The sequence below is a fragment of the Anopheles funestus genome, chromosome 2RL (assembly GCF_943734845.2).
Source record: "Anopheles funestus chromosome 2RL, idAnoFuneDA-416_04, whole genome shotgun sequence".
In the NCBI taxonomy this organism is placed as follows: Eukaryota; Metazoa; Arthropoda; class Insecta; order Diptera; family Culicidae; genus Anopheles; species Anopheles funestus.
This window is the reverse complement of record NC_064598.1, coordinates 58,685,544-58,705,281: the sequence shown is the minus strand read 5'-3', so window position 1 is coordinate 58,705,281 and position 19,738 is coordinate 58,685,544. Positions and strand designations below refer to the sequence as shown.

The following is a 19,738-nucleotide window of genomic DNA, read 5'->3' as shown; positions in this document are numbered from 1 at the left end:
AGGCAACTAGCAAAGTCCGTCCCGGGAGATTGTTTGGAAAGACTGTTTTCACTTGAGATGCAGAACGGCTCGTTCACATTCAGATTTCAAGTGTGTGCATGTCATTGCATACTAATATGAAAATCGTATGCCCCCGAAGAGGGCATCCAAACGAGATGCACGGATATACATCATTCTGAAATCGAATGACTCCGGGTAGAAGAGTTTAACTCTATGTGTTTGTTCGGAATATCGTTAGTATTTTTTTATTATCTTCGTCTCAACTAGCTGATTTTCACATCTTGCCTTCTGATTATTCAACCATGCGCTAATATCATCCACCAAGATTTTACAACAAGTTAAGAAATTAATTCACTGACATTAATTCACAAACATCAAATTTGTTAAAGTGTGATAATAAGTGCAAAAAATCAATGAAAAGTCTGAAATGGTAAGCCAAGAATCTCTGAAATTGTAGTGGCAAAGGTAGTAGAAGTAGTATAAAAATTCTTCAATTCATAAATTTATACTCTTTAGTATGATTTAACAACACTCCATACAATCATAAAGACTACAATTTCATGTCATAAACACATCGAAATGCACTAGAGTTACAGTTAAATATGTATATACCTTTTTGAATGTTGTTACGAAAAAAAAAGTAGTTTCTTGCAGAAATGTGAAAATCAATTTACATCATTTCTATAATTATGGAATCAAGAAGAAAATAGACGCATAAAATCAGAACATGTCGTCCCGTAAGTTCCTTTAATACCTCACTCATTGTTTTTATTGTTTTTTAGTGTGGAAATGGTCTGTTCCAATTATTGTCTTATCGTTTCTTCATCGTTTTTTTCTGACTCTTATTTACTGCAGGGATTTTGATCAATCCATGGACGACAGTAAACACCAACTAGTAGAAGAAGTTTGAGATCATCCTCCCAAGCGGATCCACGAGCAAATCAACAGATTTTTATCAATTTCTGTTTTCCCATTTAGCTACTGCAGTTTGGCTGTTGTATTTCGGATATAAAATACGTCTAGCAAAGTACCGCCATACCATTCAGGGTTTTATTACCATAGTCGGAATATCAACCCCACAGCAAATCTCAAAACGTCACGTAAGATACTAGGGACGGTACTTAAGCAACGTATTACATACGGTTACTGTTGTTTTCTACGTATTGCTCAGTGACCAACTCATCTTACTCATTGTTCCAAGCTTGACTTGATGTTTTCTTTTACGGGACTGTTACATATGACAATACATTCAGAGAATCACTAACATTCAAGCTTTCATCGTAGAGCAGTACTAACATAGGATGGCAAAAGAGATTGGAGATAAAGTTTATTGACGGTTTAAAGCTATATTTATGTTTATCAATGTCTGCATTATTGACAATAACTAGCATATAGCACTTATGTCGATAGAAAAAAGCCGTTAAGAAGCTGTAAGCGACTAAAGCTTTTAACTGACGAAAGTGAATGGCCACTATATTGGGCGAAATGTGGAACTATTCATGCGAGAAAAAAACTGACAAAATTTAGAGATTTAACACATGTTGGACTATGTGTAATTAAGTTTATCTTGTTCTGCAATGAGTAATAGTTCGTGAATTGATCTAAAATCAATTTCTTCTGGGCAATAAAACAAAATGTTAAATCGGCTATAAAACACGAATCACTAATTGAAATCATAAATTATTAAAATGCATCCATATCATCGCAAATAGCTACGTTCTAACTTACGCATTGGTCGAAAACTTGATTATTAATTTGAATTTTTTTTTTTTTTTGCTCGGTTAGAACGGCCTGGCCGTATCAAGACTTATTTTACCACGTAGCAGGATAGTCAGTCCATGCTACGGGGAGACGGTCCGGATGGGATTTGAACCCGGTCCCTGCCGTGTGGACGGGCGCCGTTTTTCACATGCACCACCGGGCCGCCCCGGTGGTTTTTGAGAATTTTTAGCATCAACATATTTTGCTAACAGAGTGTTCGTAAGATCTGATGAAATAAAATGTCCATTTTACCTATCATAAAAATACTTCACTTTCCATTTTGAAACCTGTGTAGGAGTCACAATCACCATGCTCTCCCACATCATTTGCAATGATTTAATCAACTTAAGTACGTCAACTTTTCTTTTGAAGGCGTAACATTGCCCTCCCCACACCAGGAGATTTGCTGGATGCTCGCACGTTTTAACTACTTTTCCAGATGACGGTTCTGCTGTCTTCGCCACTGTTGCTTTATATCATGACATCAATCACTCATCAGTAGCAGTACTTTGCCGTAATGAACCGACCTTTTTATCAAAAGAGACTACGGTTATTCTGGAGAACCATGAGCATGAGCTACTTATACAAGCGACGTGAAATACATGAGCAAAGCAGTACTTCTTCAAAAAGTGTCAGTTTGTGTAAAACCGTATGCCATGTACGTCTACCTGTTGCCAGCTAAACTTTGCAGCAGGTTGTGTTTTCAACTGCACTTAGTATACACTGAGAAAGTGAAGGCGAGCTTAAGTTAATTAAATGTGACCTTTGAACAGCCACCCATCCAACCGTTTTCAATGGTCTTTCAATTTGTATACACACGCTTTTCAATGTAGTTTGTATGCTCAGTAAAAAGATAAGATCATTTGCTAAAAAAATGTGGTCTTTGGGTCTACTCGTTGGTCTTTTTTTACAACCATTTCAAGTCCAACTATAAAACACTTTTCATTTACCCATTAACAGGACGATTGGAGAACGCTAAATATCAAAATCGTTCCAATACAGTTTGAATAACCCAAAGCCTAAAAATATTGCTTAGCTCAATTATCTTATTATATCAACTAAGCTATAAAACATGGTGCTAGTAAATTAGTATAGTGCGTTTTGCGCAAACGGTTTGGTTTGGGTTTTAATCTCGATTGGAGCGGGCTTTTAAGGCGTACAGATTTTACGGCTATGGGTAATTCAATTTGTCTCCTTAATTTGAACTCAGAACACCTTGCGTTCATCAGGATGCAAAGCAGCATGTTAAACAGTTGGCCTAATGAATCACAGGTTGTACATTCAAATCAAAACAGCACCGATTCTACCTTCATAGTCTTGCTATTCATGAAAAACTAGTCAAATAATAATTATATAGTGAAGACATGACCTGGGGAATCCTTACGATGTATAAGTGGAAGGTTTTATTTATCTTCTTCTGAGCTTGCTATACGTTTTCAGAGAGACTCGATTATCCAGCGTCATTCTCCCGTTATCCGAAGTAAGTTGTCTTCGAGTAAGTCTCTATGCAAGTCTTACCGGTTAGAACTTGTCACTACAATAACCTCTCTATTGTCATTTTAAAAAGATTTGGTCCGATGTTTTTACTCGACATTTATCATATCAGTCATGTGAATATCTATATTCGGAACAATACCTGATACATAAAATATTTGTCGAAAATATACTATTCTTGTTCCACAAATATTGTTCAGTTCTATACACATTATGTTTATATAAAAACTGTGAACTATGGCTACAACTACACACATCTACTGAGAATAAATTCGCTACCAAACTCAAAATCCATTTCCACAAAATATTTAACATGCCAACACTACAGTTTGCGCCCCAAAAACACAGGCCTTCAATATGTTAGAAAATGAATGTTAAGAACGCTAAAGCGGCAAACACTTGAAATGTGAAAATTATTTACTTCCCGTGCTTCAAAGTTATTTTTACTTGTTTGCTTCATAATTTTTCGCTTTTGTTCTCCCCTTCACAAGCGTGAAGTGAAGAAGAAAATCAAAAAACAACAAGACTTGTTTGTTTCATTTCCCTTCAGCACTAGCGCTGATGCTCATCAGACAGGATTTGCGTCCTTTGCCATTTCCTGTGTCAGCGTACTTAAAAGTACATAGCAGCGTATAGCGTTCAGAGACACCGTAGCGTTCATCATCTGTAGGAAGTATATTTCATTTCACTTCTTACCCATTCCTACTCACATCCACTCAACAAAGAGATTATGTATCACCCCGAAAATGGTGCTACATGCACCGAGGAACAAGAAACCGTCTGACTTTTGATTGTGCAAAAACCTGACATCACAAGAAAAAATAACACAAATATGGAATAGATGATACAATATAGCCCCCGGGATCGTAATTTACGTATAACAGCAACATGTGCATTTTTAATGAAAGGTAAACTTAAGAATATTATACATTTTATTTACTTATAACATATAAGTCTTTATCATTTGCACAATGAATGAAATTTAAATATATGTACTATTGCCATATGGTTAGGTTACATATTGGGAAATAACAGGTACAAGCTACTACTTCAGCAGTACTTTGCAGTACTACAAACCATGGAACTCTTCGGACCCCAAATCTGACTATCCTTGAATTTTATATGCTAGTAGTTATATGTATCAGTCAGTAGCCCTGCTTACGAAACAATGGTCCGGGCGGTCTGGTATCACTACACAATGAAACGGTCTTAAATAAGTACTACTAGCACACAACTAGAATTAGAACATACGTAGTATTTTGAATTTGTAAATATGATCCATTTGTCGCTTGACTGATTAGATAATTTTAACACCATTTTTTTCTTGCCATACTTTTGCCGTATCAAAAAGTATAGCGCCATTTTAAATAAACATAGTTCTGCATTGCATGCACTAATTTCTTTTAGTCGGTTTACACAGCGGTGTTAATTTCTAGTAGCGTGATAATTACACAAAAACCTCGATGATTTCTTCAGTTAGCCTCACACTATCACTATTCTGATTACTGTAAATGGGATACCTCTTCGTGTTGAAAAGATATGGCTTGATGCTCGTTAAACATGCTAAATAGTTGTGATTTTCAAGATGGATATTACAACTGACTATAAAAATTTCCAAGCAAAAAAATGTAAGCGATTCTGAAGAACTTAGAAAACCTGCTGTTTAATACGAATTGTTGGCTTATAATGAAATTGTTTAAAAAAATACGCTCTCTTTTCTATCTTTTCTGTAACGTTTCAACAATGAACACAATGAGATCAATTGTAATATTCTTGTTTCTATGATAATTAGCTCCAGTGTATGATTTTTAACCTTGACTATAATGTAGAAAATAAAATAAAAACTGCAAAAGATGCGCAAGAGTTCAGAATTGATGTAAACAACCTGCTTTGCGTTGTACAACAGCAGACGAGTAAATTGCCTTTGTCAGAAGTGCATGTGAATCAACCCTTTTGCCCGTTTTTGAAATGTAACGGGAAGTTAAAATTATGGTATCAAATGTGCACATGCATTCCTTAGCATTATTACGACCAATTTACACTCTACACTTCTGCTCTGCTCTTTTGTGGTGCGATTTACTGAAACAGGACCTAGCATGAGAGCAAAGGTCTTTACCATTCCTTGTACGCTATTGTGCAGAATCATTTTAATGCCGTGAAAAGATGAATGCCCATTTCTCCATTTTCTACCACTGGTACAGATTTTTTACGCAATATCAACCGCACATATTTATCCAACATAGTGCCGTATACGAGTTGCCACTAGTGGCAGTGGCGCCGGTTGAGTTCTCCATATAAAGACTACGTCGAAACGTCAGCCAGTACTTCTAAAGGAGGTAAGGAGGGAATTCTCGAAAACATAGTACCCACACAATACGATACTCGAAAATGCAACAGCGTGAAAGTTGAAGAGGTTTGCGCTTTGGTGCGTTTGTGTAAAATGAAACAAGTGTAAGGTAGCCACTAGAAGTAATACTTTTATTGTTATACTTTCTATATCTTCATTATGTTATTAAATAGGGTATAGAAAATGTGTAACAAAGCAGATGTGTTATGCAAAGAGAATAGAGCAATTATCGATAGAGACTAATTATATAAAAACTGCGTCTAAAAATATACTTCTCTAACAAGCTGTAACAACAGATTATTTCCAAACAAAATATAAGTTTTTAAATAACCGCTAAACATTTATAAAGAAAGAAATGCAAAAGAAAGTTACTAAAAAGGCATAAAAACGTAGTTCTGCACTGTAATGGATTGATAAAAAAAAAACACAAATGATCCCGAGACTCTGATATCGAGCCGTACTACACAAACTTTGATGAAACTAATTTTCACAATACGGGTTCTTGCTGTAAACGAGTGTACATATCACTTCGTTCACTTCATCAGACATCACGCCTTCCTGTACGCCAATGGTCGGTCCTGTGCTACGCACTAACTTCAGGCACTCGTCATTACTATCAGACACGACGAATTTAGAAACATTTCATAGAAAACGTTAGAGTCAATCAATGTCTGATAAGTTGTTTTGATGTCTAACTCAAACCTCTTACCACCCCCGATGAACAAAAAGTTTCCTCTATTTCTGCCGTTGGCTGACAGCTCTGTTCTATTGCCCAGGCACTTTTATTAGGCACGCGAAGTAGACTTGCATGTCTGCCTTTTTTCTCGTTTTCTTTCGCTGCCAGGCAGACTTATGTACAGCGAGGAGCCCAATCAAAACAGTAAGGGGGGTTTTCCTAACGAAGACCTTCTCCTGCAGGGCATGTATACATTTTTTGATGCCAATGAACGACACACCAGCACTTTAGTGTTCGTCACACCACCAATCAAGCAATCAGAAGGTAAAAATCAATATCTGCTGTTTGCTGATTACATGTGTGTATTTTATACCACTTTATACGCCTAACAATAAAGCTTTGGCAATGTCTTAGGAGTGTTTTTGTATTAGAATATTTTCTTTTTGGCTGGGTAATACTATCGCTCGTGTTAGGAAACGTTCAACATTTGCCTTAACGTGTTGTTATACTTTTGACAATGTATAACAATGGTAGCACAAGGAAAGGTTTGCACCACATTTTGTTTAGTTATGCCTTAAGTTGCACGGTGTTCACAATGGCACGAGCAAAGTGCTAAAATAGACATTGTTTCACATAACAGTAGGTCTTTATTAACTGCTAGTATAACCGTCATTAGTTTACTTATGCCATTTCGCTTATTTGCATATTATTTTCTTTCATTCTAATGGTACAAACAAACGACCATCATGCTCGAACTACGGACGAACGAACGCGCTTTGTTCATTTCTACTACACTTGCTGTGAGTTTACAGTATTCACTCATATCCTGTATCGGACTCCCGCTGATCTTGAAGTCTGCCTGACGCTTGACAATGTTTTATTGCTTCCATTTCCATTTCTGCCAATGTCCTCCACAATCGCGATACAGCAAATGCGGCGTTTGTCTGCCGTACCGGAAGACGGAAACATTAAGTCTATCACATAAACAGTCATAATAGTCGAAAATATGTCCTAACATTGCAACGTGCCAAGTGTAAACGGTGGATAGACGTTACACTACCGCAGCGAAAGGAACCATGCCAGGTTCTGGTACGTTCGGTGCGTTGGTTGTTTGTCTAAACCCAACCCAATCCCCGCCGTGTGGAGTTGCTTCAGCTCGCGCATTGTTCATTTTCCTTCTTTTTTTTTGCACTTTTAGGTCAGCAAAACCCAACGGCCAACCCAATTAATTCCATCACGCGCGTCCCACGTTGCTTGCCTGTACAATCTGTGAAACATTTAAGGGGTAAATGAAGGGAGCAATGTTTGTGTAGTGGCAAAAATTATTACCCGACGATGAGGGCACGTAACCTTTCTTCAGAACATGATTTTTCTGCTGCGCACCTTCACACACATTCCCTGTTTCGCTTTCCTCATTGTTGTGAAAACAAATAGGAGGTAGTGTTACCATTTAACCACTTGTGCTGATGGTCAGTTTTGCACCCCTAGATGCGAAATTTCGAACCAAAATATCTGTTACTCTTGGTACAAACATTTTCTCCCTTACCATTTGTACAAAGATGGTTCGGTCTTTTCTGTTTTAATTTGTTTATTTTTGTGTTTCGAAATAACTGAAGGCTTGAGTAGTGAAACATGGGAATTAATTTCCTTTGCACACAAATTTATTTACAGGCCTACCTTTGAAAGCTCGGTGTGTATGTGCATGGCGTGGCATACGAATACGTGACACGGTGCTGTAGGCAGGCTAGCAATTTTAAGATTGCTACATTTTGTCGTTCCTTACGACCCTGAAGCAGATTTAGTGGACGACTAAAAACGTTCCAGTACGTAGCAGCTTACGCCGCCTATACGCAATAAAACGTCAACTGGGAATAGCCCCCAGCGGCATGATGGTTCGCACACAATTAACTTTATTTGCACACTTAATCGTTGGCTGGGAAATATTTGAGAAATTATAAACCCTACGGAACTTTTGTGCGTGATAAGCTCCATTACCGGATTCAAGCTTTCGATGTGAAAGATAATTTTCGGTGCTGAATATCAATTTGAAGCTAAGTGTGTGGCCGTATCTGCAATTTGCTAATTAATTTTATTCAAACGTCGTTTTTGCTTTCTAAAACCATTCAAAGCTGATCACACGTTTCATTCTTTTATTTTATGAGTTTAACCATATGTTATAAATCATACTTTTGAAGCAGATTTTATTTTCTGATTTCAATACTAAAATTATTATTTTACATTTAATATTATAGATGGTTGAAATGTGTCATTCTAGCACATCATATAGCAATTTCTTTAATACAAAACCGTCTGTATTTTCTTAAAATAATTTTCGAATTTTATTTTATTTCATATATATATAGAATAAATATTTGATAGTATAATTTTAATTTTAAAATATAAAGTGTAAAGCTGTCATGTGACGAAATAAAAAAAAAATCTCCGTATATCAAACATTTGCAAATTAGTTTACCTTGGGCAGAATGCAGCACCAGCAGTAACCGTAGTCCAACAATGGTGAATTTATTTAAACAGCATTTGCCAATGCCGTCGGTAAGTTTCCTATATCGGCATACCGTCAGCCAACGGTATAACGGATGAGGATGGGGCTTCCTCATTGTTTTCGAAGCACAGTATCCGCTATTCCTCGTTTGCATTAGTGCTAGTTCGGTTTCCTTTCAGAATGTACACATAATCCAGCCTTGCAGACAGATGGATCCTTCACCCGTTTGCCCAGATCCCGTGCCAATCTTTCATTGGACATGAATTTTAAATAACACACGAACTCTTCCCTAAATTCACTGCACTTAGGCTAAGCGGTGAAGTATATCGTGCTGAAGAAAGGTGGCTGTCTCGGCACTCGAAAGAATCAAGCATTCCCACTCTACACGTACACTTTCCTTCATCAATATTGACTCAGCATTGTTGCGTTGTTACACCAATTAGAAAATGATTTGCACTTTTTCTTTACACTTCTTTCAACCGATCAACCGATTGAAAAGGATTTCATAAATCACACTAAAACCAACAACTTCACTACACACTTCCATGCACTATTCAACAACTATTATGGGTTTGATATGGATGTACGTAGCACACAGTTGATTTTGATTACATTACCTTTAGATAAACTAATTTTTAAAAAACATTATTTTACTAATCTACCATACGTACTATACTGAATTATAGAAACACAACCACACTCTTCGAAACCTTCAAGCACATTCATAAATCGAGCAATAAAATAAAACCGATTGTAATGTGATTCCTTGGCTCATAAACAATACACTTAGCTACAATTTTCATTTCCCTTTCATTGCCACTTTCTACATCCAGTACAAAACTTCCTATTATGCGCTCAATTTCCAATTGGTTCCACCAGTCGAGCTGACCCATTTCCGGGTTCCAACTTTCATGAATGACGAACGGTTTCCACGGTATTCAACTGATTTGCTAGTCATTTTCGTTAACCAATGTTTCTTACTTCGGGGGGGTTGGTACCAGAAAAAAAATCCTGCAATCACTTCTCTGCAAACCTGCTCTTGAGTAAAAATCCACTCGTTATCACACCTTTTCCAAATGGGCATTTCGAAAGAAAAACAAACCTTTCAAACCATCCGCGCCGGAAATGGTCCGAAAAGTAGAAAATGTGACCACCCTCTACAGAGTGTGTGCAATGGAGAATTAGAACCACAGAACTAAAAGAAAATCACACTCAATTAATCAAATTTCACTTCCTTTTTCCTCCCTCCAACATAAATACTCCTCCCATCCCCGCCCCACCCCTCCCATCCCCAAACACACACACACATACACTCATGCAAAAACCATCCCCTTCAACGGTTGCTGCAAACAATGGTATGGCTGGTCGAAATTTTGTCCTGCTTTGATGGGTTTGCTCGTTCTTCTTGTTTCTTTCCCATTGTACACACTGATAAAGAATGTACGCGCTCGCTCCTTTGGGAGGACTCCGTTTGCTAATCACTTTTTGCATTTGCCGTTTGCCAGCTTCACAATTTCCGCCGGGACGCTTTCACGGCTCATTTTATTCCTTGCTGGGCTGTTTCGGATGTTTTGTCGTTCCGTTCACGGGGTAGGTAGCCATTCACAACCACTTTACTTTTCGGGTTTCGGCAAGTTTCCCTTTTTTTACGCTCTTCCGATGGCGAATGAAATTTTTCGCCTATTTTCTTATCACATACATACGCGCGCACTGCTAATTCCGGCACACAGGACACACCGGTTTGTATTCACTTAATTTCCGTTTTTTTGTATAATTTGGAACAATCGATTGCAATTATTTCATCGCTATACCGCGTTGACCGCACAACGGTCAGCATTATTCAAATTTTTGTACGCAAATTGATGGGAAATCGAATAAAAGTATAATTTTATTTGCCAGCATTTCCTTGCGTTACGTTCTGCGTCAAATCACTTCCAAATGCTTAACCGTACAGCACCCACCAGCCGCAAAAAGATAACCTTCTTGTAACGGAAAATCACCAAACAAACTTGCATTCGGTTACACATCACTTGAGCCAGTGATGGTGATCGAATTTAACGTTCCATTTAACTGTCACCGTGAAAACTCCGTACCGGTAGAATCGCGTAACGTGCTGCAAACGGCAGCAGCGACGAACCGTCTCGTGCATTCCAAGCTACTCACCGTACTCGACTGAATGTGCTGTATACTGAACGTGAAAATTGCTACCACTACTATTAGTCGAACATGCTTCGGAAACCCAAGTACACAGAGAAAAAGGGCGCCCGTTAAGGATCCAGCAGGTCCCGAAAGCAACGACAAACGGTTCTCTCGGCTCTCGTCGGATGGAGCGCCCCCAAAACAAAAAAACATACACACAGGGAAAAGGATCTATCCCTACGCCGGTGGAAGTTTTTGTGAAGTTTATCCTTGTGGCTGCGTCTGGGCACCGGGCGCGTTACCTATCCATAGGTATTTCGGATGATGATGGTGCACGCGAATGCTGAGGGATTTTTGTTTTGCTAGCTTCTCTTCCTCTCCTGACGTGGGTTGTGTGTCTGTGTGTTTTTTCTGTGATGCTCTCACCTTTAGTCCTTCCGATGCTCCGTGCTCAGTGACTGGGAATGATAAATACGAGTCGAATCGAGTCTGCGCAATGGGACCGTACTAACACCGTCGTCCGAACCAACAGATGAAAGGATATTTTCGATCGGTGGTAGCAGGCCATGAAGGTATAATCAAAATATCCATGCTTCTTATTGTTCCGTTTAACCCTTGGAACGTGGAATAACAATGTAATTTCCTCGCCTAAAGTGATTCTAATTATAGCTTATATAAAATATAAACAGTACTTTAGACAAACGAAACTGCGCTATACAAAAACTACTTATTTTATTTAAAAATATCTGTTTCTTAGTAGCTTCCCATTGCTGACCGACTGTAGCAAACATTTACTGGCAAATGTGTAACCGCTTGAACGTACGACCCCAATTCCACGACCTGTAAGTAATCGCAAAACTCACGACAGACGAAAGTTACCAAGCCGTGTCATTTGTTGACTCACCATCGCCCCCAGGTGAAGAAAGTGCCATCCCAAAAAAAAAAACAAGATGTAAAAGAGGGATGCGAAAATGTGTACACCGATAGTAAGGTGAAGTTTTGCAGAATGGGACTGTGTGTGATGCAAAGACTCACCTACACTATCTTTCAATCCCGTACAGTCGACACACGGGCAATGCGTACATACAGACGGCTGTGTACGGATTATACAGAACGGTAAACCCCTGTCCTGTCAGTCAGACTTCTTGAAAGGCATACATTTTTTATGCTTCCTGGTACCATAATCCACAACTCTCCGTGAATAATTGATTGCTTGCAGTTTGCTTCATCACATTTTCTTATTTTGATAGCGTGGCTAAAGGGATAGGCGCACTGTTTTAGCGGAGACCTTGTCCTTCTGGCTACTATCTGTGCGGATTTCATACGGCATAGTTTGCATTGCATGCAGAGAAATCTGTGTTTGCTCATCGTTATCAGGTTGCCCAATTTTTTTTCCGACCGTGCCATTTCAACGCTCAACACTCAACAGCACACCTTACAGATAGCAATTTTGTTTAGAAATGATCCAATTTTTTAACCTCAATAAAATAACCGTTTGCTAACGTACATATAGTACATATATGCAAATCGAAATCTATCAAAAGTGATTATTGTCCTTCGTTAAATCATTTAAAATCGAAATTCTCACAAAGTGAAAGATCGTTTACCAGAATTGAATTTATAGTTTTGCATTTGCATATTCGTTCTAAAATCACCGTTCAGGTCAGAAATCGTTTCACTGTTGAAATCTAAATCCTGCCCCACTCGCTTACCTGACAGCGGCGGTCTGTATGTATAGTGTTGTAGACTATTCGAACTATTGGATTGCTGGCCGGAATAAGTTCTCTGACAATTTGCATAATGGTAAACATTGAGGTGAACCAGGTAAAACACCTAGCACAGAAGCGTCGGAAGTCACGCTTGTCACGCTTTGGTTTGCAATTCACTACCGAACCCGAATTTCCATCGATCTGATTTCGAACATTGCGCATTGGCCACACCGACCATCACGCCAAGTATATGAAACATTTCTAAACTTTTGCCCTCTTCAAAATGCCCATAAAATAGATTCACCCCACACACACCCACACGAAGAGAACCAACACCGACCGTTTTGGCTCTCGGGACCGAAAAAGGATCCCAGGTTCATCCTTGATTTATAGCCCCAAACAATATCCTACCAGCGAAGAAATATGCAGCCAAAGTGCGTCCATCCAGTGCGAAGGTTAAAAAGTTCAGTTATACGAAGTTTAACCTTTTTCGCTTTTTGTAGAATTGGTAAAAGCCCGACTTGTTCAGGGGCAGAATGTAGCTGGCTAAAAATCTTTTGGAGTTTCTTAATTCTTTCGTGAAAATTTGTACAAAAAGCATGAACACTGGTTACTTTCCTCCATTTTGTGTGTCCACTCCTGTGTACACACAACGATCTGAAGCGCTGAACATAATTTAACCTCAAACTGAAAAATTAAATGCCAAAAATATGGAGCACCGTTGTTTGCTTTAGCTATCGCATTCCAGTTGTGTGGTGGTAGTGATAGCAGCAGCAGCAGCAAAATAGTTTATGACACTACCAATGCGTGTTTCCGATCGCTTGACATGACAATACAAGGATCCGACCTGAATGATGTTGTCGAACACGCAACAACACAGCGCGCGACAGAACATGACGGCTCGTACATTAACACAAACGACCGGAAGGGCCGAGTTTGGTTGCATGATTCGAAAAATCGACCAGACATCAGCGTGTCCCGGGCCCTTTTAGTATGCAATCCAATCCAACGCAGCTTCCGGTTTCCGTGGCCGTAACCGTTTTGCTAACATTGGCTATGTTCGTTTTTGGTAGAAGCGTTGAGGACTTTTCGTTTTTCTGTCCGGTAGGGAATCCCGATAGCAAATCGCAAGTCATTTTGCCTATCAGCCTATAAAATTAGCAGTTGTTGTACTTTAACTAGGGTTCTTTATTAAGCAGATAATCATATCCATTTAACTGTTTTTTTAGCGCTATAACTTTTTGTGTGGAATTATCGCTTCTAAATTATTTCAATAATTGGATGATGTATGTATTTAAAACATTTATTAATGTAGTTATTTTAAAATCAAAAGGGATTTTTTGTAATTTGTGGGTTGAACTTGGATTTTACGTTTCTAATTCGTAAATTAAGAACACAGGAAAATTTTTGGGATAGGAGCTGTACGTCAAGCGAGCGATATTTCGATACGAGGCACAAGGCATTACACACTAAGATGAAGCACATGTTGCTGTCGTGTGCAATGTATAATCTGAAGTTTAAAAATATTTTTAAAAAAAATTGTTGTTAACAACACAGCTGCATTTAACATGGTATGCGCGTTTGTGAATATCAAATTTCTATATAATAATGAATCGGACTTTGTTGAAGGTTCGAACAGAAGAAAGCGACACTTTCGAACTTTTGCTGTAACACGCAGGCAGGACAGAGTTTATAGTTTCTTCTAAGTGTCTAAGTCTTTAGTTGACATGCAATTATGTATTGCAAGTGCTTTGTTTTGTTTTTTTTTTTATTAATGGCATTTCAATTAACTTCTTCTTCAATTGCTTTGAGATTCGTTTGAAAAAAAAAGAATCCCCTTCCTCCTTCCCTTTCGACGTTTGTAAGATACATCTCCACTCCTTATTCCCATGTGTCACTCTAACCATTTCCACAATGAGCTTTTTATGAGAGCACTTTTAGTCTTTAAAGAATCTTATCAGCTGTTCGATTTCCATTTGAAAACTCCTGCATTCCTATTTCGCTCCCGTAGAATCGTCGATACAACTAAATCATTTAATCATACTCTAGACATTTTGATCCCGTGCTCTGCGGATCCATATCCACTTGATTTGGTCTTCTCCACACGACAGAAGGAGACTAAACAGACTAGAATAAAACAGGTCACATTTTCCTCAAAACCACTACTCAACATATTTAGCTCATATAATGACTATGACGTTGTGCACAAGCGTAATCCACATATGGTGGCCGTAGTTTACTACCGAATCTATCACTGTGCTGTGTTTCCTACATTTCTTGATATGTGTTTGATATGGGTCGTGTGTACACAACCGATCAGCTAAATTTATATATGTAATTATTAATCATGATCAGTTTGAAAAAAAAAACAAAATCGAAACGGTTTACCACAGATACGGGAACTTACTTTCGTTCCTTTTGTTTCTTTCCTTGATTTCGTTCCTTTCGATTTGATAGATCACGTCAACTTGTTCCTTTGTTTTGTTTCGTTTGTTAAATTGTTTAAAAAATAGTTAATTAAACATTTTGATTCTAGTCTCAATTATCACATTTTTAATTTTGCTTCAAAATAAACATCTACTTTATTAGGGCTGGACACTAGCTATTACACTGTCTATCCACCTTCTCCCATACAAAACGCTACTGTACACCTCTGGATATCCGGGCAAAGCACAGCCCTTACCCCAGGATACGATTCCAACCTGTACACCGGCACAAACCAATGGACCTCCAGAATCGTACGCACAACTACCCTTACCACCATTAGCATAATCACCCGCGCATATCATCGCCATATCGATCTTCCCTTCGTAAGTGATATTACACAATGCACGTGAAACCAACGGAATCTCTACCGCACGTAGCTGTTCATAGCTTTCTTCGTCATTTAAAGTGCGCCCCCAGCCGGTCACTACACAGTCGAGATCGTACAGCAGATCTTCCGGCTGGTACGCCAGGGCTATCGGTTGCACGATAGAGGAAAACACTAGCGAATCGTCTAACTCCAGAAGCGCAAAGTCCATTATCCAGCTGTAGGGTACATGGTTCGGATGTGTGACTGCTGATTTAACATTATAAATAGTTCCGTTCTCACTGTAAAATGAAGAACCAACGCGCACGTTCATGTAACGCGCAATAGTATCGCTGCAACAGTAAAGAAAACAGTGAACGAATAGATTAAAATGCACAAACTATACAACGAAAATTGAAATAATTCAATTAAACCATCCAACTCACTCCACACAGTGTCCCGCTGTTAATATCCATCGACTGGTGATTATTGATCCACCGCATATATGAACATTCAGTTCCTGTACGGACACTTGATATGGGTACGATTCGATGTTAGCTACATGGCCTCCAACTATTCGGTTTGTTAGTTGTTGCTCGGATTTCGTACATATCACTCCAAAACCAAAAACAACGCACAAAATCACGAAAAATTGTGTTGCTTTTAAAATGTGCTCCATTTGTAAAAGACAGAGGGAACGAAATGAATTGAAATACCTAAACAAACCTTTAATTTCAAGTACTTTATACCTAGCTAAAAGAGCACTTGTAAAGATTATACCATTTGATAGCTACTCTTGGCACTAAACCATTATCTTTGTAAGCTGGAACTAAGCAGATGTACCGTACAACTATTGATAAGAGCTATGAAGATCTAACAGGAAGGGATTTTAAGCCCCAACTTTTTTTTTGTTAGTAGAGTGCTTTATTGTTTGTGGTTTCGTTTTTAACATTTTTCAATTTTACTAGTGTGCCGCATGCTTTTGACCTCTGTTTGGGACTTTTGCTATGGTAAAATATTATGACCATAAAAAAAGGTCAACTGATAAACCTAACCTATTGCTTCTATTCGCCATATACAAATGACTATTATAGTAGCTATAGTTTACAAGGGTCACCGCGATTTTCATGGTCCAATTAAACGAAATCAAAGGCATCCATTTTGTCGTTCATCCCAAAACATCACTCCTACCTGCCACGCACTTAATTCGTCAATCCCGATTGCCTTCCTACAAAACCCGGCAGCAAAGGCTAGAGAAGAACATTCCACGACAAGCTCCGCAGGGAAACCATTTAACCTCCCGATTTCATGCTGAGCTCTTTGATCCTGTCGGTGGTTTGCTACGGCCGGACCGAAGGTGGTCGGGGGCTTTAATTTATTTTACACTCCGTCAAGCTAAACTCACAACACAAGCCTCAAACCTACACAAAACCCCGTAAACGGCCCGTTTCATGGCATATTCATACCAGGGCATACCCAGCCCAGTAGGGCAATGTGGGGCGGGGATATGCTTACGATATCACATCACAAAAACGAGGACACGAAGGGTCGGTACCACCCACTACACAGGGCAAGGCAAACACGGTGGCGGTGTGAATACGGTACGAAGCGCAATGTCACTGATGATGGTTGACGGGATGGTTACAGAGAAGGATTAAAAATAAAGAACCCTTAGTCTTGGCAGCGGCTGGAATCTTTTCAATGTCCTTCGATCGAAACCGATTCACCGCGCACGCAAAGCTAAAACATCACCTCAAGCTACCTTTCCTATTGACTAAACATCAAGCGATGCGTTAGGCGGCACAGCGGAGCGAACGTTTGCGAAGCGCGTTTCATGAACTGATGTTAAATAGCTGATAAGTAATACGCTTCACGATGTTGTCGCTTCTGATTATTGTGATAGCAACGTACAGTGCTAATGCCTTAAATGAATGAGCAAAACGTGAAGAAGCTACCTCGGAAAAATATGGTCGCGAACACCGTGTACCGTTGCGAAAACCTTTAGCAACAGGATAGGCTTCGATGTTGTTTTTTTTTCTTCCCACACCAACCGGGAAGAAACGGAAATAGGCAAGTAAATATCCCGGGTATCAATTTATGATAAAGACGAAACGTTTTTCGCTCCTACACGGGGAAGGGCCTTCGCAAGCTAAGTATACCTTCGAAGCTTAGTAGGAGAGGACATGTCTTTAAAAAATATGTCGACCGAACGGGTTCATAAGTCAACTTTAGTACTCCATTAAACACTTTCCGTATTTTTGGTTTTATAATTGAAAAAAAAAACTAAGATGAAATAATTGCTGCATTAAACAGGTGTGTAATATTATTTAACAGGTATCTTTACGTAGCATTTGATCTCTTAGGGAGGTCTTATGGTATATACTTTAATACACCGAAGGTAATGATTGTCTAGTAGTAGTAGCAGCAGCAGTAGTAGTAGTAGTTGTAGTAGATGTAGTAATAGTAGTAGTAGAAGAAGAAATAGTAGTAGTAGTTCTAGCAGTAGTAGAAGTAGTAGTAGTAGTAGTAGTAGTAGTAGTAGTAGTAGCAGCAGTAGAGACGTTCTATTTGGGAGAAAAACGAAGGTGTACAACATACATATACTACATAACATTAATTTTAACAAGTTCGGTCTAATACTATCTTGTTATTTTACATTAGCGTTTGACCCAAGTAGCCAAATTAATAAAAATGCAACCATAACGCTGCTTGCAGGCTGCTTAACGAAAAAACGAACCTTGCCCGAACCTTGGGGTCGTTTAAACTGCACACCGTACTCGATGGAACTATGGAGCTTGTTAGTGGTCGGTTAATGGTTCGTTATGGAACTATAAGGTCCATCAATAAGCACACGGTACTCGATGGAACTATGGGGCTTGTTATTGGTCGGTTAGTGGTTCACAATGGAACTACAAGGTTCAACAAGAAGCACACGGTACTCGATGGCATTTTGTTTACAATCCCATCGCTAATCTGTCAAATGTCGGCATCGCAAAACGACGCCATGTGCTCCGAAAAGTGAACTTTAATAATGCAATGTTTTCCGGTGGAAAAAAAATCGGTGGAAATTTAACGTAAACGCGATCAAATGAAAGCGCTGTCGTCTTCTGTGCGTTAATGTAAACGTTTCTTGTGTCGTTTATTTTACCTCAAATGATAAGTTTTGTCTTGACTGCTAACTGCTAACAGTTCCTTATGCCCTCAAGCGTCCACAGTTTCAACGATGTTAAACGGCATCTTTCGACATTCAAAGAAAATATTGTGATTGTGACTGATGTCTGGAGGATGTATAAATGCAACTCCAAGCAGAAATGAGTCATTTTTTCACATTTTCTTTGGTTTTTTGTAATATAATAATATAATAACATTAACAATAATAATAATAACATAATCTTGCGTGAAAATAAAACTTGCATAAATACTTTCTTTAACATTTTGACGTTCAGGCTGCTTAAGGGTCGGTTAAAAGTACGGCGAACTTTGAAGCTGTTTATCTACTGCAAAAGTCGTATTAGAGAAGCGATCTTTAGCGTGCTCAAATTAGCTGCTTAAGATAATTTGGCTATTTGGGGAGCTTGTCGATTATGAAAGTTAAGTGTACCTATCTGACGTTTGAAAGTGTTTAGTGGGAATAATTTTGTCCAAAAATACCCACGAGACTTGACTGTGTACAAAGCTAGTTTCGTTCGCTATTTCAAATTGCCTGGGTTGTCTGATTAATAAGCAAAGGCATACTTTTTTTGGCAATCAGGAATAGGTTTAAAAAGGTTAAAGCATTTTTACTCATTATTTTTTCAAGGTTCCATAATTTCTTTACAAGTTAACGAGAACATCTTCTGCGTGTAGCAGGATTCTTACCGGCTCACAGGCTTCGTCCAAGGTGGTGATATAAGCATATAACATGGAAAGACAGTAACTGTATTATCACTGTGCGCTGCACTGTTACCTCTTGAGGCTACACCAGGGCTGGTGAAGCCTCAACCGCTTGAGTTAAATTCGCGTCAAATAATATACTCAGATCTATTAGGTGGGGGTTTTTCGTTGTCTAGGATTTGTCGAGGGTTATAATCTCTTCTGCTATATTGCTCCAGTTGTCTAAGCCGGAACACATCAGATTGTCTTCGTCGAAACGGCGCAAAGTCCCCTCAGATATCTCTGGAATGCGCTGGCATGTCCAGGTACGTTGTACGCAAAAGACACAAGTTGCGTGCTGCTGGGATAACACTTTCCATTCTATCGATAATGTTGTTTTAAAATCATAATCAACAGTTCAGTATCGCTCATAATTCATAGCTTTTTTCAGAAGAAATTGAAGCTG

The 19,738-nt window shown here is 38.8% G+C and overlaps 2 protein-coding genes across 5 annotated transcripts in view; both read right to left on the bottom strand.

The window, feature by feature from the left end:
• The window catches only part of LOC125764269 (protein sax-3), a 35,935-nt gene extending 24,819 nt beyond the window's left edge, over window positions 1-11,116 (bottom strand). Inside the window, exons 1-2 of one of the 4 annotated variants that reach the window (XM_049428306.1) lie at window positions 10,743-11,116; window positions 8,752-9,409 (exon numbers count right to left, since the gene is read on the bottom strand). In XM_049428306.1, the coding sequence (XP_049284263.1) occupies window positions 8,752-8,935 (184 nt within the window). In that variant the 5' untranslated portion in view covers window positions 8,936-9,409; window positions 10,743-11,116. Of the gene's footprint in view, window positions 1-8,751 lie in introns of all 4 variants that reach the window. The other 3 variants (XM_049428305.1, XM_049428307.1, XM_049428304.1) reach the window with 3 other exon arrangements.
• Window positions 11,117-14,717: 3,601 nt separating this feature from the next.
• On the bottom strand, window positions 14,718-17,574 carry LOC125764267 (trypsin-7-like). Its single transcript, XM_049428303.1, has 2 exons — window positions 15,867-17,574; window positions 14,718-15,773 (listed from the first exon to the last, which is right to left on the bottom strand). Exons 1-2 carry the CDS (start codon window positions 16,097-16,099, stop codon window positions 15,215-15,217), a joined length of 792 nt encoding a protein of 263 aa, XP_049284260.1. The 5' UTR covers window positions 16,100-17,574; the 3' UTR covers window positions 14,718-15,214.
• Window positions 17,575-19,738: the final 2,164 nt, after the last annotated feature.

Bases quoted from the DNA above. Each gene is read 5' to 3' on its own strand.
- LOC125764267 (XM_049428303.1), bottom strand. From the start codon at position 16,099: ATGGAGCACATTTTAAAAGCAACACAATTTTTCGTGATTTTGTGCGTT. The intron at 15,774-15,866 runs GTGAGTTGGATG...TTACTGTTGCAG, and splicing joins ACAGCGGGACACTGTGTGGA to CGATACTATTGCGCGTTACA.